Here is a 15130-nt window from a genome sequence, read left to right on the forward strand (position 1 = left end):
TCTGATTAATGTTGGCTGTTACACGAGCCTCGATCTTGAATACAAATAAAACAAAGAAAATCTGATGTCCCTCCCTGTTCCCCACTGTCACTGTGCTTCCCTCTCTCTCCCGCTCTTGTCTCCCGCTTGTTATATTATATGTTATATCTGTTAGTTCTCATGCGAGCCTCGACCAAGAATACAAAAAAAAATTAAAAGCCTGTGGGCTCTCAGATGTAACAATATATATATATATATATATATATATATATATATATATATATATATATATATATATATATATATATATATGTATGTATATATATATATATATATATATGTATGTATATATATATATATATATATATATATATATGTATGTATATATATATATATATATGTATGTATATATATATATATATATATATATATATATATATATGTATGTATATATATATTGTTACAGATCGCGGATTAAGATGTTAGTTACCGAGCGGTTTGGTATTTAACCGCGACCTAACAGGATCCCTGACTCACCCGATTCACCCAGGACTTTGGCCGGATCGCACCACAGCTAGTCAATAGGGAAAAGACAAAGGCGACACGGATGTGAGGAGTGAGTTGGTCGGAGATGCACTTTGAGTTGGTCGCAAGGAGTTGGTCGCAAGGAGTTGGTCGCAAGGAGTTGGTCGCAAGGAGTTGGTCGCAAGGAGTTGGTCACAAGGAGTTGGTCTGAGTTGGTCTGAGTCGGTTGCCAGAGGAGGGTCAGTGGTTGCGTTGGTTGCGTTGGTTGCGGTGGTAAGGAGTCGGTGGTCAGTTGGTTGCGGTGAGGAGTCGGTGGTGAGGAGTGAGAGAAACAAGAAAGAGTTGAGGGTTTGGACCAGACGAGTGGGACAAGGCCTGGCAAAGCACGCGACGTAAACAGCAGCCAAAACAGCAGCGTGGGGCCTGGCCTGAACGGCGGCTGCTAAACGCGCCGGTTGTGCTGCGGGACCCCCTTTGGACCTCCCTCTCCCTCCAGCCATCCACATCCTGCCATTCCTGCAATACCCCGCGTGAGTCAGTGTCTTTTGTTTGTTCTGTCCTGGGTTAATTAAGCTGTATAAGTTAATAATTGCACTGTGTCTCTAATCCTTCTGTATATTATTTTATTATCTTTCCTTCTCCTTGGTTACTTTGAGCATGTAAATAGTAGGAATAAATTTAGTGGTATTTCCAACCTTTTTGTCTTCTGCTTCTTCTTCTTCACATCCGTGTCGCCTTTGTCTTTTCCCTATTGACTAGCTGTGGTGCGATCCGGCCAAAGTCCTGGGTGAATCGGGTGAGTCAGGGATCCTGTTAGGTCACGGCAATACCAAACCGCTCGGTAACTAACATCTTAAACCGCGATCTGTAACAATTGGTGTCAGGAGTGGGATTCGGACCTGGGACTAAATTTGTTAGGCCCAAATTTTGGAACACCAATTGTGTTATAGCAGTAACAATTGGTGTCTGGGAGTGGGATTCGAGGCCCGACCAAATTTTTTAAAAAAACGAATAGAGGAAAAAAAAAAAAAAATTTGGTCAAAATTTGGAGCGGCCGAAATTTGTTTTGTTTTATAAAACCCGAATTTTGAAATCGCGCCATGGCTGGTCAAGGCGATCGAATGCCGGTGGGTGAGCTAGAGGAGGGGTTAGGAGTAACCCAGGATCAAATGGAGGGGAGCAATGAGGAGGCGGTTGAGGGAGTATCAGACGCACAAGATGGCGTCCTCGCGCACGTGGGTGTAGCGGCACCAAATTTTGCCACGCCCGTGACCGTGGCAGCACCGCCGATGGATTGGGGCCTTTTTATGATCCAAATGAAGGCCCTTATGGATGTTCAGAGTGAGCAAATTAAGGCTCAGGGTGAGCAAATGGGGAAGACAGTAGGGACGTTTGTTGATTTGTAAAGTAGATGTTTATGGGTAGTGTTGTGTTTTGTGGATACAGTAAGGGGTAAGGGAGGGGCAATGTAGGTTACCTGGTGGGGGGGGGGGGGCGCACCGGGAGATGAAGGAGGTAAAGGAAAAATTAGAGGAGGTGGAAGAGGGGGTGAGTGAAATTAAGAAGAGACGGAGGGAAACTAAAAGAGAAATCCAGGAGGAGGTGATGGAATATGTGCAAGGTCGGTGCTCAACTCATGATGTGCTGCTCACTAACCAAATAAAGAGTTTGCAGGTGGCAAAGGAGGTGCGGGGACGAGGTACGGAGGTGAGTGGCAATGTATATGATGTGAGGGGAGATTCAGTCGGCTTGGGGGGTGGTGTAGACCCGGGTGTTCGTGAGGGACCAATGGTAAGATGTATGACTGGTCCGGAGTGGATGGACAGGGGAGGTGTGCAAGGAGGTTTGGCTATGGGGAGTGAGGGGGGTGCTGGTGAGCAAGGATGTGGGGGCATGGCGTGGGTAGCGGGTTGCGGAGGGGCGACCCAGGCATCGACACCAGGAGGGGTAGTGTTTGGAGGGACGGGGGACGCGCGGGAGCCCCCCGGGAATAACGTACTGTGGGAGCCCGAACGGGTTGGTCCCGCGTTGATCCCGCAAGGAGTGACGCGCGGGGTCCGACCTTCGGGCGCCCACAAGGTCCCACTCGCGCCGTATGACGGCAAGAGTGATTTGAGGGCGTACCTGGCGCAGTTTGAGTACGTGTGTAAAGGCAACGGTTGGAATCCGGACGAAGGTGGAGTACACCTGGTAGGGGCACTGCGCGGTGCGGCGGCGGAGGTGCTGACAGCTTTACCACCGGGTGCTCTCACCCTGCCGGCTCTCCGTGCGGCTTTAATTAACCGTTTCGGTATCGAGCAGCAAAGCGAGCTTGTTAAAGCTCAACTTGCGCAGCGTAAACGCAAGCCCCAGGAGACCATCGGGGAACTTGCTCACGATATTCGCCGCGCAGTAGGGATTGCACACGCGGACATGGCAGCGAGTTCCCAGGAAAGCCTGGCGCTGGATCACTTTATTCAGGCCCTTCCGGATCTGGAGCTCCGACAACAGCTCGCCATGTGGGGCCCAAGGACCATGAGTCAGGCGGCCGACGCTGCAGCCCGTTGGGAAGCAGCGAGGCCCCTGGCCCGGGGAGGCGAGCGCCACGCAGTGGCGGTGCGTCAGATGGGGCCCGTGATGGGGGGCGGCCCCCCAAGGGGGCCCGCCCCCGACCTGGAGAGCATGGTCCGGAGGTTAGTGGATCGGCGCCTGGCGGGACCTGGACCATGGCAGGCGGCCCCAGCGGTGGCACCCGGTAGTCCACGACAGAGTACCCCAATTCGGACATACAGGGGGGGAAATTTGGAATACCGGAGGCAAGCACCTTACCAGGTGAGGTGCTATAATTGTGCTCGGATGGGTCACCGTGCATGGGAGTGTCGAGCTCCGCGCCGGGACGTTTCCCGCCAACCGATGCCCTCAACTCCGCCCCGTATAGACCGGCCTAGCCGACCTCAGACACCCCCCCGCCAGGGCCCGGGAAACTAGAACGTGCCGGGCATGCAGGGCGGTGTTCGGCAGTAGGGGATGGGGAGAAGCCCTTGTTGACGCGACAGGTCATTCATTGTGGCCGAATTGGGACGGGTAGTTTGACAATTCGGTGCAAAATTGCCGGCGTGGGGGTAGACGCCGTGGTGGACACGGGAGCCAGCGCCACGATCATCAGCCCCGTGGTCCTTAATTCGAGTGCAGACGGCTGGGGTAAAATCCAGCGTCTGGAAAATCATAGTTTGCAGTTGGCTACCGGGGCAACGGCTCCGATCATAGGGCGTGGTTTTGTGACCCTCAAGTTGGGATCGGTAAAGCAAGAGATAGAGGTTTGGGTGGCGGAGGTGTGCGACCCATGCTTAATAGGGTTGGATTGGTTGACTGCCAGCGGTTGTAAAATCGACTTGAGTCGGGGGATCCTGCGATGGGGAGTGGAGGAGCTACCATTGGAGGGGGTGAGCACGGCCGAGAGGGTGGAGCTGAAGGCTCCTGAGGCCGTGACCATCCCTCCAGGGGCCGAGGCCATCGTGCCGGCCCGATGGTCAGCTCGCCCGACATGGCAGGAATCCTGCGGCCTGGTCGAACCGGTGGCAGCGCTATCCATACCTGGTTTAATCGTGGGCCGTACCCTTGTAAAAACGGACGGGCCGGTGGTGGCCGTCCGAGTAATTAATATTAGCACAGAACCACGCACTATAGTGAGGGGCACGAAGGTAGCTGGCTGCACCCCAGTTAGAGAAGTCGCGTCAGTGAGGGGCGAGAACGTCCAGCCGAGCCGGCCCCAGGGGGAGCCTTCAATAAGTTCTAGGAATTGGCCCGATCCCATTTGCGAGATGGTAAATCGTAGTAGTGTAGAGTTGGGAGGTACCCAGAGGGAGGCCTTACACAAACTGGTTGGGTCCCATTTGGACCTCTTCTCCTTGTCCACCGAGGATATTGGACGTACGGGCCTGGTGAAACATCAGATCCACACCGGTGAGGCCCGGCCTATTCGTCAGGCCGCCCGACGGCTCCCTTGGAGCAAGAGGGCGGAAGCTGACGAGCAGGTTGAAAAAATGCTCGACGCAGGTGTGATCGAGCCCTCGGGAAGTCCTTGGATGTCACCTGTTGTGCTGGTCAAAAAGAAGGATGGGACCACGCGGTTCTGCGTGGACTATCGCCAGCTAAACAATGTGACACTCAAGGACTCATATCCCCTGCCAAGAATTGATGACACCCTCGATGCCGTTGCGGGCTCAAATTGGTTCTCGACTTTGGACCTCAAGAGTGGGTATTGGCAGGTGGAAATGGATAGGGCAGGGAAGTAGAAAACGGCATTTTCCACAGGTAAGGGACTGTATCAGTTTACTGTGATGCCGTTTGGTTTGTGTAACGCCCCCGCCACCTTTGAAAGATTGATGGAACATGTACTAGGCGGCATGCCATGGCAATCATGCCTGGTGTACCTGGATGACGTCCTAGTACATGCCAAAACGTTCCCCCAGGCAGTAGCTAATTTGGACCAGGTGTTCGGGTGCCTCAGACAGGCAGGGTTGAAGCTGAACCCGAGTAAGTGCACTTTGTTTGCAAGAGAGGTGGCCTATCTAGGTCACGTGATCGGCCGCGAGGGGGTAAAAACGGACCCAGCCAAAATTAAAGCGGTAGAGGAGTGGCCCGCACCACGTACCATCAAGGAGGTGCGGGGATTTTTGGGACTCTGCTCCTACTACCGGCGCTTTGTGGCGAAATTTGCGGAGTTGGCCCGTCCCCTCCACCGGCTTACGGAGAAGGGGACGCGATTTAATTGGACACGGGAGTGCCACGAGGCCTTCCAAAAATTGAAGGGGTGTGTAACATCCGCACCCCTTCTAGCTTACCCCACTAGTGACGGGGCATTTACCCTGGACACGGATGCGAGCCAGGAAGGATTGGGCGCAGTTTTGTCTCAGACACAGGAGGGCGTGGAGAGAGTGATTGGTTACTATAGTCGGACCTTAAGTAGGCCCGAGCGAAATTATTGCGTCACTCGCAAAGAGTTATTGGCTATGCTGGCTGCCATGAACCATTTCCACCCGTACCTGTACGGGCGGAAATTTTTGGTTAGAACTGACCATTCCTCCTTGCAATGGCTCCTTCGGTTCAAGGAACCGGAGGGCCAAATTGCAAGGTGGTTGGAAAAGTTGCAGCAGTACGATTTTGATGTGGCCCATAGGGCCGGGAAGGCCCATGGTAATGCGGACGCACTCTCTCGGCGTCCTTGTCTGGGGGAAAACTGTAAATTTTGTGCGAGACACGAGGAGAGGGAGCAATTGGGCGATTCTGCCCCGATTCTCGTCGTCCGGGCAACCCGGGTGAGAGGGCCAATTTTTCCACTAACCGCGGACGAGGAATTTGGAGATTTGGCATGGAGCACGGCCCAGCAGGAGGATCCTGTCCTGGGGCCAGTGTTCAATTGGGTCAAATTGGGGCAAAGACCAAAGGGGGAAGAGGTCACCCCCCTCGGGGCGCAAACAAAGGCATATTGGGCTCAGTGGCAGACCCTGGAATTGAAAGGCAACATCTTGTATCGCAAGTGGGTGGAGGTTCCCTCTGATAGAACTTCCTGGCTGGTGATAGTCCCTGACAAATTCAAGAACGTCATATTGCAACAGGTGCATGGTACCCGCTCCGGCGGCCATTTGGGCAGGACAAAGACAATATCTCGGGTCCGCCGGAGGTTCTATTGGGTGAATATGGGGCGCGACATACAGGACTGGTGTCGGAGATGCGACGCCTGTTCTGCCAAAAAGGGACCAGCACGGAGGATGAGGGCCCCCCTTCAATTACATCAGGTGGGGGCCCCCCTTGAGCGGGTGGCTATGGATATCCTAGGACCGCTGCCCCACACCCGCCAAGGTAATAAGTATATCCTCGTTGTAATGGACTATTTCACCAAGTGGCCGGAGGCCTATGCCCTCCCTAACCAAGAAGCAGGGGTGGTAGCACAGGCCTTCGTAGAAGGATTTGTATGTCGGCACGGGATTCCACAGGAACTGCACACCGATCAGGGTCGAAATTTTGAAAGTCAATTACTAAAAGATGTGTGCAGACTCCTGTCAATTCGAAAAACCAGGACCACGCCCTTGCGGCCACAATCTGACGGGATGGTGGAAAGGTTCAATCGAACATTGATCCAACAACTGGCATTGTTCACCACCACCCGTCAGGATGACTGGGACGAACATCTCCCGTACCTGTTGATGGCCAACCGAACTAGCCAGCACGGGGCCACCGCATGCAGTCCAGCGTTGCTTATGTATGGGCGGGAGTTACGGGCTCCCGCCGACTTGCTATGCGGTCCCGTGCCAGACACCACGGATACACCGCCGAGGGAGGGTTACGCACGTCACCTGGAGGAAGGCATGGAGCGGGTCCATGCCTTCGCCCGCCGCCAGCTCCATCTGGCGGGGGCCAAGATGAAGCGCAGGTACGACGACCGGAGCCAGGGGAGTCAATACGCTCCGGGGATGAAGATTTGGTTCTTTAATCCCCGGAGGCGGAAGGGAAGGTGCCCAAAACTCACCTCCCCCTGGCAAGGCCCAGGAGTCGTCCTGTCGCAAATCTGTGACGTGGTCATTAAGATCAAAATGGGGCCACGGACCCCCCCTCGGATCGTCCATGCCGACCGGATAAGACCTTATGCCGGCGAGCAGGCGCCCTCATGGATCGCCTCGGCTCTAGATGCCGAGGCAGGACCCAGTACCTCTTGCGACGGGGGCTCGTAGCGTCAGAGGACTGGGGGGATGGTAGTGAGAGATGCCCCGATGTGGTGGGATGGCAACTCTGTCATCCCTCACGAGTGGGGCAAAGGAGCAATAGTTTATGGGGTGTATGGCAGTGAAAACTAGCCCGGGTGGGTTAGGTTATATTGATAGGGATCTAGCGAAGATGACATTAGGTGACGTTAAGGTTAGTTAGTGACAAGGATACCTGTAGTGGGGACGCAGGTAGTTTAGTGTGGTTGATAATGACGTGGGAGCGCAATAGTTTAAAGGGACGACTGGGAAGCGCAAGTTTCAGAGGGGAGTAGTTAGCTGAGATGATGCCATGTGTTTGAGAATTGAACAGGTGTGATTGCACAGGTGTGCAACTGAACAGGTGTGTGGAGCAGTGTATGAGGGAGTAGTGGTGATTGTGTGTTGTGTTGACCAACTGGTCCAGGAAGAGGAGGAGGGTGCAGGTGGCACCAGGTAGGATTGCACAGGTGTGCAACGACAGGTGAATGAAAGACAGGTGTATGGAATAAATGGTATGGAGTATTGGAATGGATGGTCGTGGAGTGAGTATGGTGGAAATTGTGGAGTGGAGTGGATGGTGCGAAGGTGTGAATGGGGGAAGAGTGGACCCCCATCACGGATACCCGGGGCGGGTAGTGTAAGTGTTAGGTAGAGGGTACAGGTAAATTGTGGTTGGATATTGGCATCTGTGGTGCGGGTGACAGAATGGTATTTGGATGGGTGCATTAGTGTTGTGGAAATGGCTGGGCGTGTAGCCTGTTAGTGTGTGTAGTTGTTTGGGCCCTCCACCACTGTAAGGATGTCGGCCAGGTGAGGCCGCAGGTGGGCTCTGGGAGCCGGTAGTAGTTGTTGTGGATGGGGCCCGAGGATCCGGAGGACGGACCCGGGTAGCCCAGTGCCAGCGGGCACCATGGGGTGACAGAGCCAGGAGGGGCTGTCCCCAGTTAGTTAGGTTAGGGTGAGGAGCTAGGTAAGCTCGGGTGGCAACTACAGTGGTGGAGGTGTGCAGGTGGGTAGACCTGCTGGGAGAGCTACACGTCGCGGCCCAGAAATTGTGCGAGAGCACCGGGAGATGAATCGGGGGAGTGAGACCCCAAATTGAGAAGCACCACAGTTTGGCCAATGGGAATTGGTTTTTAGAACCCATAGTGTAAGTTGGCCAATGGATTGGCAGGGAGAGACCCTGGGTAGTGTAAAGAGTGTTAAAGTCATTTAGAGGATAGTTAGGATGAAGTCTCCTCGCACCATCTGCATCCACTCACCTGAGGTGACAGGTACTCCACACCATGCCATGTTTTGTTATTTTTACTGTGCAAATGTTTGGATGGTGAGACGCATCATGACGTGGGTGTGACATTGTGCTTTGATGTTCCATCTCTGCCTCCTTATGAGGATTGATGATGAATTTGGTGATGGCAAATTTTGAAGTAGAGGGATTGTGGAGACGAATTTGATATAGGGGAAATATGGGGAAGACGTGACAGTAGTGACGAATTTGTAAATGTGTAGATTTTTGTACATATGGGGTAAGGGTAAGGGTAGGGTAGGTGACAGGGGGGTGACGTACGGTAGGGACGAGCTTTCTCACTTCGCCCTCCGTACGCATTTCGCCTTGCATTGCCTTATTGATGTGTACCCTTGTGACCTTACCCCTCGCTCAATTGTCTTTCCCCTTTTGTCTCCCACATGACCTGTGCGCCATTGGGTGCCGAGGGGAGCTTGCGTGGGTCGGCCATTGTGCGCCCGAAATTCCCAGAACCAGCTGTCTGCATCGATGCACCACTTATGGACCCCATGGGTTGGGGCATGGCCCCTCTGCTGGAACCGGCCATGAGGGCCCGAAATCTTGCTGGTGGACCTTGGCCACAGGGCACCGATGCCCCACAGGTGAACCACACATAGTCGGCCCTGTGGGCCATAAATAAAGAAAATAAAAAGGACACATTGGGCACACTTTATTGCAAATAGGCCGCCAGTAAGCAAAGCAAAAGAATGACAACAACTGGAAGAAATAATAATAACCAGCAGAGGGAGCCGAAGAGCAAGAGACCACCTGCAGGGTTAGGGGTTGTTGAATTTATTTTATTGTTGAACATTGATGAACAATGGTGACTGCACCGATTGGTGCTTGGGCTTGTATTGGTGCGTTTTTGGGTGCGTTCATGGTGCGTCGATGCAGAGCAGACTGTCTCCCCCCCAGAAAGAACAATCACAGGTTCTGGGTTAGTTTTGTAAATAAAAATAGCGTCATTGTAAATAATGCTTCCCACCGTCAGTGTATAGTTTGAAGACCATTCCGCAATTCGGTTAACTGTGGGCGTAAGTCTGTTAGGCAGGGTGCAATGGAGCAGCGGGACACATTTATTTATGTTTTAAAACTGTCGCACTCAGGGTCAGGTTAAAAGTAGAGGGAACTACACCTACGTGCCACACTAAGGTAAAAGTTATAGGCCCGGGACGTGCCTAAGGGGAGGAGGGTGCAGTGTTGTGGATATGAGAATGTTTTTTTATTTTATTGTTGTGGTAAAATGTTGTTGTAAAAGGTTGTTGTAAAATATCACCCCTCCTGCCTCCGTTTGTGGTTGTATAAAGGTCAAAGGGCGTTCCCGTAGTTAGTCCATAAAACATCCATGCAGGACACGATATATCTTTTTTTGACAGTTATATCCTTATTATGTGTATTAGTGTAAGGCTGTGTCTTCCATTAATTGAAATACTCCATTGCACCAGTGAAAGAGAATAGATCCCCTTTCCTTCCCATCCCCAAAACCTCCATTTCCATATTACATCCCCTCTCGTCACTGCTGAGCCCTCGATTCCCAATCACCTCCCCTCCAATAACCGCCATTGACCATGTGCTTTGAGTCGGAGAAGAAAGGCGTGTCTCCACCTCGTCAGAGGGGAGGAGGGGCGTGCCCGCCCGTCGTCATCCAGGGCGGAGCCCGAGGGTCGCGCGACCAACCAGGGCCGAGGTGAGCACCCCGATGGGCGTGTCCAAAACGCTGGCGGCGTAATCGCTGGAGGCGCTATAAAAGGCGCAAACGGAAGTGAGGAGTGAGTTGGTCGGAGATGCACTTTGAGTTGGTCGCAAGGAGTTGGTCGCAAGGAGTTGGTCGCAAGGAGTTGGTCGCAAGGAGTTGGTCGCAAGGAGTTGGTCGCAAGGAGTTGGTCACAAGGAGTTGGTCTGAGTTGGTCTGAGTCGGTTGCCAGAGGAGGGTCAGTGGTTGCGTTGGTTGCATTGGTTGCGGTGGTAAGGAGTCGGTGGTCAGTTGGTTGCGGTGAGGAGTCGGTGGTGAGGAGTGAGAGAAACAAGAAAGAGTTGAGGGTTTGGACCAGACGAGTGGGACAAGGCCTGGCAAAGCACGCGACGTAAACAGCAGCCAAAACAGCAGCGTGGGGCCTGGCCTGAACGGCGGCTGCTAAACGCGCCGGTTGTGCTGCGGGACCCCCTTTGGACCTCCCTCTCCCTCCAGCCATCCACATCCTGCCATTCCTGCAATTCCCCGCGTGAGTCAGTGTCTTTTGTTTGTTCTGTCCTGGGTTAATTAAGCTGTATCTATCTATAATTCCAGTAATCTCTGTTTGTACGTCTGTACGTTTGTACGTCTGTTTGTCTGTGACCGCTGTTTCTCGACAACCACGGGTCCGATATACTTTTAACTTGCCAGGTATATTGCTGGGGACCCGAGGATGTGCCTTTTCAAGGTTTCATATTAATCGGACAATTACTTACCGAGCTATGTCCAAAAAACGATTCAACCAATCAGAGAGCAGCGAACGATCGCGTGTGCCGAACGTGGAGGACACACTCTGCCTCGGATGGCACATTTGAGAGCGTATTCATTTATTTCACGTTTGCAAACTATGTTGGCGTTAAACTATGTTTTAAAACTAATAAAACCGAATTTGCGATTCATTCGCTTTCCTGCGCGTTTGTGCACGCGATGGCGATTTCTTTACCAAACTCCGGAAGCCGTTCGCTTTGGACCAAACCATTGCATGTAAATAGAGGGGGGGGATTGTCACCGTACTCACAAGCCGTTCGCTTTGGACCAAACCATTTCATGTAAATAGAGGGGGGGGATTGTCACCGTACTCGCAAGCCGTTCGCTTTGGACCAAACCATTTCATGTAAATAGAGGGGGGGGATATAATTTTAGATATAGATATAGTACGGGCAATGCCCTAGTAAGTTAATAATTGCACTGTGTCTCTAATCCTTCTGTATATTATTTTATTATCTTTCCTTCTCCTTGGTTACTTTGAGCATGTAAATAGTAGGAATAAATTTAGTGGTATTTCCAACCTTTTTGTCTTCTGCTTCTTCTTCTTCACATCCGTGTCGCCTTTGTCTTTTCCCTATTGACTAGCTGTGGTGCAATCCGGCCAAAGTCCTGGGTGAATCGGGTGAGTCAGGGATCCTGTTAGGTCGCGGCAATACCAAACCGCTCGGTAACTAACATCTTAAACCGCGATCTGTAACAATATATATATATATATATATATTGTTACAGTAACGTGAAAAAGTAAGTACACCCCATGTAAATTTTTGACTTTTTCAACATACAGCTATTTGATCTTCATTTCAACAATATTGATAGATAAAGGTGATATAATATAACAAATATCATGAAACATTTACATTTTGTAGTCCATTGGATAATTTAAATAAACATGAATGCAAATTTCGCATGTGGAAAAAGTAAGTACACCCATGGCTCTAATAGGTGGCATTGCCCCCTTTGGCAGAAACAACCTCGAGTAGGCATTTCTTATAACTGTCTACCAGTCTCTGACATCGACTGGGATAAATTTTTGCCCACTCCTCCATGCAGAATTCTTTCACCTGTGCGATGTTTGAGGGGTTTCTTGCATGTACACTGTACAGCTCGTTTCAAATCTTCCCACAACATCTCGATGGGATTTCGATCCGGGCTTTGACTTGGCCATTCCAGAACCCTCCATTTCTTTCTTTTCAGCCATTCCTTGGTGGATTTAATGGTATGTTTATGGTCATTGTCATGTTGCAATGTCCACTTTCGGTTGAGCTTCAACTTTCCGACAGATGGCCTCACATTATCCTCAAGCACCCTCTGGTACAATGAAGGCCCAGGCCTTCACTCTGGCCCAGGCCCTGATGCAGCAAAGCTACCCGAAACCATAATATTTGCACCACCATGCTTTACAGTTGGTATCAGGTTCTTGTGGTCAAATTATGTCTTTGGTTTTCGCCAAACATGTCTCCTTGTACTGTCGCCAAATAGCTTTACCTTTGACTCATCTTTCCAGAGTACATTGTTCCAGAAGTGCTGGTCTTTGCCTCGGTGTTCATTGGCAAACTTCATTCTTGCCCTGATGTTCTTTCTGGACAGCAAAGGTTTCCTCCTGGCACACCTCCCATGTCGATCAAATTTGTGCAGCCTCTTTCTAATGGTAGACTCGTGCACTTTGACATCAACAGTGGCAAGAGCTACCTGTAGGTCCCGTGATGACATTCTGGGGTTCTCAGAGACTTCTTTCAGCATCTTGCGGTCTGCTCTCGGGCTGAACTTGCTGGGGCGGCCTGGCCTGAACAAGTTGGCAGTTGTTTGGAATCTTCTCCACTTGTAGATGATCTTCCGGACAGTCGAATGATTGATTTCAAATTGTTTGGAGTTCGTTTTAAATCCCTTCCCAGACTTGTAGGCATCTATAACCTTCTTTGTGAAGGCCTCAGAGAGCTCTTTTGATCTAGGCATGATGACGCCGCACACTTCAACAACAAAGAGCAAAACAAACTAAATGTCTGAGGTTTAAATAAGACAGGTTCCTCCAAGATCCTCTCTAACGATGTTCTAATCATTTGCACCTGAGCTTGTGCACCTGATTCTAATTTTCGGTCTTTGAAGTAGTGATAAATGTAGGGGTGTACTTATGTTTTCCACATGCTAAATTTGCATTTATGTTTATTTAAATTATACAATGGACTACAAAATGTAAATGTTTCATGATATTTGTTATATTATATCACCTTTATCTGTCAATATTGTTGAAATGAAGATCAAATAGCTGTATGTTGAAATATGTTGAAAAAGTCAAAACTTTACATGGGGTGTCCTTACTTTTTTGCGTGAAGCCCAAAAAAGGGGGGCGGAGCGCCAGGATGAAGGTGCGGCCACGTCAACCAGCCATCAAGGCGGAGCCGGTAAGCCAACACCAGCCAACCAGGGCTGAGGTGAGGTCGCCTGACTGGGCGTGGTTTTGGGCTCTGAGAGCGTTCGCTGGCTTGGTTATAAAAACGCGAACACAAAGCCCTTGAACAGGACTGTGCGGAAAGGACTCGCAGGTGCTGATTACAAAGGACGAATGCGATTACCAAGTGAGAACTTGAGGACTTACGGAGCAGCGCTCTTTGCCAATGATTGAAGCCAAGATTGGTACTACAAATGAACTGGTACGAGAGTTGAGTACGGAAGGGAGAGACGCGCTGTGGCAACCCGCTGTACTAAGGGCGAGCGCGCGGCATGCATTGCCAAGAACTGCAGCATGCAGGACATTGGGGAGGGGGCGCTTGGAGCGAGTAAGACCAGTAGTGCGAGTACAAAAGCGCCAGTACACCAATTACGTACGCCAATAGCCCAGCTTACATTCCCCTGTCACGATAATTGTCCGCTCGCGCGACGCTACGCGGAGAGCTGCCTGCCGGGTTTCAACGCCTGGTACGGGTTGAGGATCGGAGCCGGACCGGCCTGGACACCATCGCCGGACCTTCCACCCTACCATCTGCATCCCCGCCTGAGTCTGGAGTCTGAGACCGAATCTAAGAGCGACCGGGCCCGTGTCAAGGGAATAGAATAAGACTGTTTAAGGCTGCCCTGTGTACTTTTCCTTTCTCTTTCTTTCTTGTACATTCTTTCGTTTCCTCTTTTTCTTGTACAAAGTGTAATAAATTGCCCTGTTCTTTCTGGTTTCTCCTTCATCCGATCGTCCTAGTCGTTTCTCCATTGGGAAACGCGGCACGATTCGGAACCACTTAGAATCGGGTCTAGTCACTTGTTAACAGCTAGGATCGTGGATTGCTATCCGCTCGGCATTTCCATCAATATCTGTGATTCGGGCGGGTGTTATTCCCTCGTTTCCGGTCAGCATTAGTACTTAGGTAGTAGCGAATCCCTAGGCCTAAAAACCCGACCTTACGCTGCCCGGGAAGGACGTTATAACCCCCAGGATCGTGTCGGCCAGATAAGAGACAAGGGGATTAACCACCTCTTGATAAGGGGAAAGCCGACGTTTCGGAGATCCGTAACAATATATATATACAGTGGAACCTTGACTTACGAGTTTAATTCGTTCTGTGACCGAGCTCGTAACTCAAATTGCTCGTTTCTCAAATCAAATTTCCCCATTAAAATGCATTGAAATGCTATTAATCCGTTCCAGCCCGCCAAAAACCACACCAATTTTTTTTTAAAATATACAGTATATATAAAAATATCTCGCGCTTTATATTTCACCTGTATGCAGCATACAAGTTGGCAGGATGGCCTGGACTGGAGGTACGCACACTTGACTCTAAAGTCTAAACTGTCCAGCCTGGGTTTGAATCCCGACCCAGCTATAACCTGTCATGGGTGAATCACAGGCAGGGTGATTCATCAATGTGTGTACCGCTAAACTGGGCGCCCCGTTTGCGTCCCATTAGTTGTTGGATGTTAAGGATCTCACCGTGTTTTCCACAAAGAGAAGGCGAGCTATCGCCGGCACTCTGAACAAGTTGTGGCCTGGCATGGCATGAACATGAAAACATGAACATGAACATGAAATGTTCGATATGAACATGAAATTTTCCGAAATAACCAAAATGCGAAAACTAAAATGCATCGCTATACGACAGAGATACGTACTGTACTTGAACGGCAAGATAA

General features: G+C 50.8%; 1 protein-coding gene across 1 annotated transcript in view; it reads right to left on the bottom strand.

The window, feature by feature from the left end:
* Positions 1-15130, bottom strand: part of LOC137435747 (copine-4-like) — a 354102-nt gene that overhangs the window by 182434 nt on the left and 156538 nt on the right. Inside the window, exon 9 of the mRNA XM_078785105.1 lies at positions 7193-7207. Within this exon, the coding sequence (XP_078641231.1) occupies positions 7193-7207 (15 nt within the window). The remainder of the gene's footprint in view (positions 1-7192; positions 7208-15130) is intronic.

Source organism: Myxine glutinosa, chromosome 9 (genome assembly GCF_964187855.1).
Source record: "Myxine glutinosa chromosome 9, kmMyxGlut1.1, whole genome shotgun sequence".
Taxonomy (NCBI): domain Eukaryota; kingdom Metazoa; phylum Chordata; class Myxini; order Myxiniformes; family Myxinidae; genus Myxine; species Myxine glutinosa.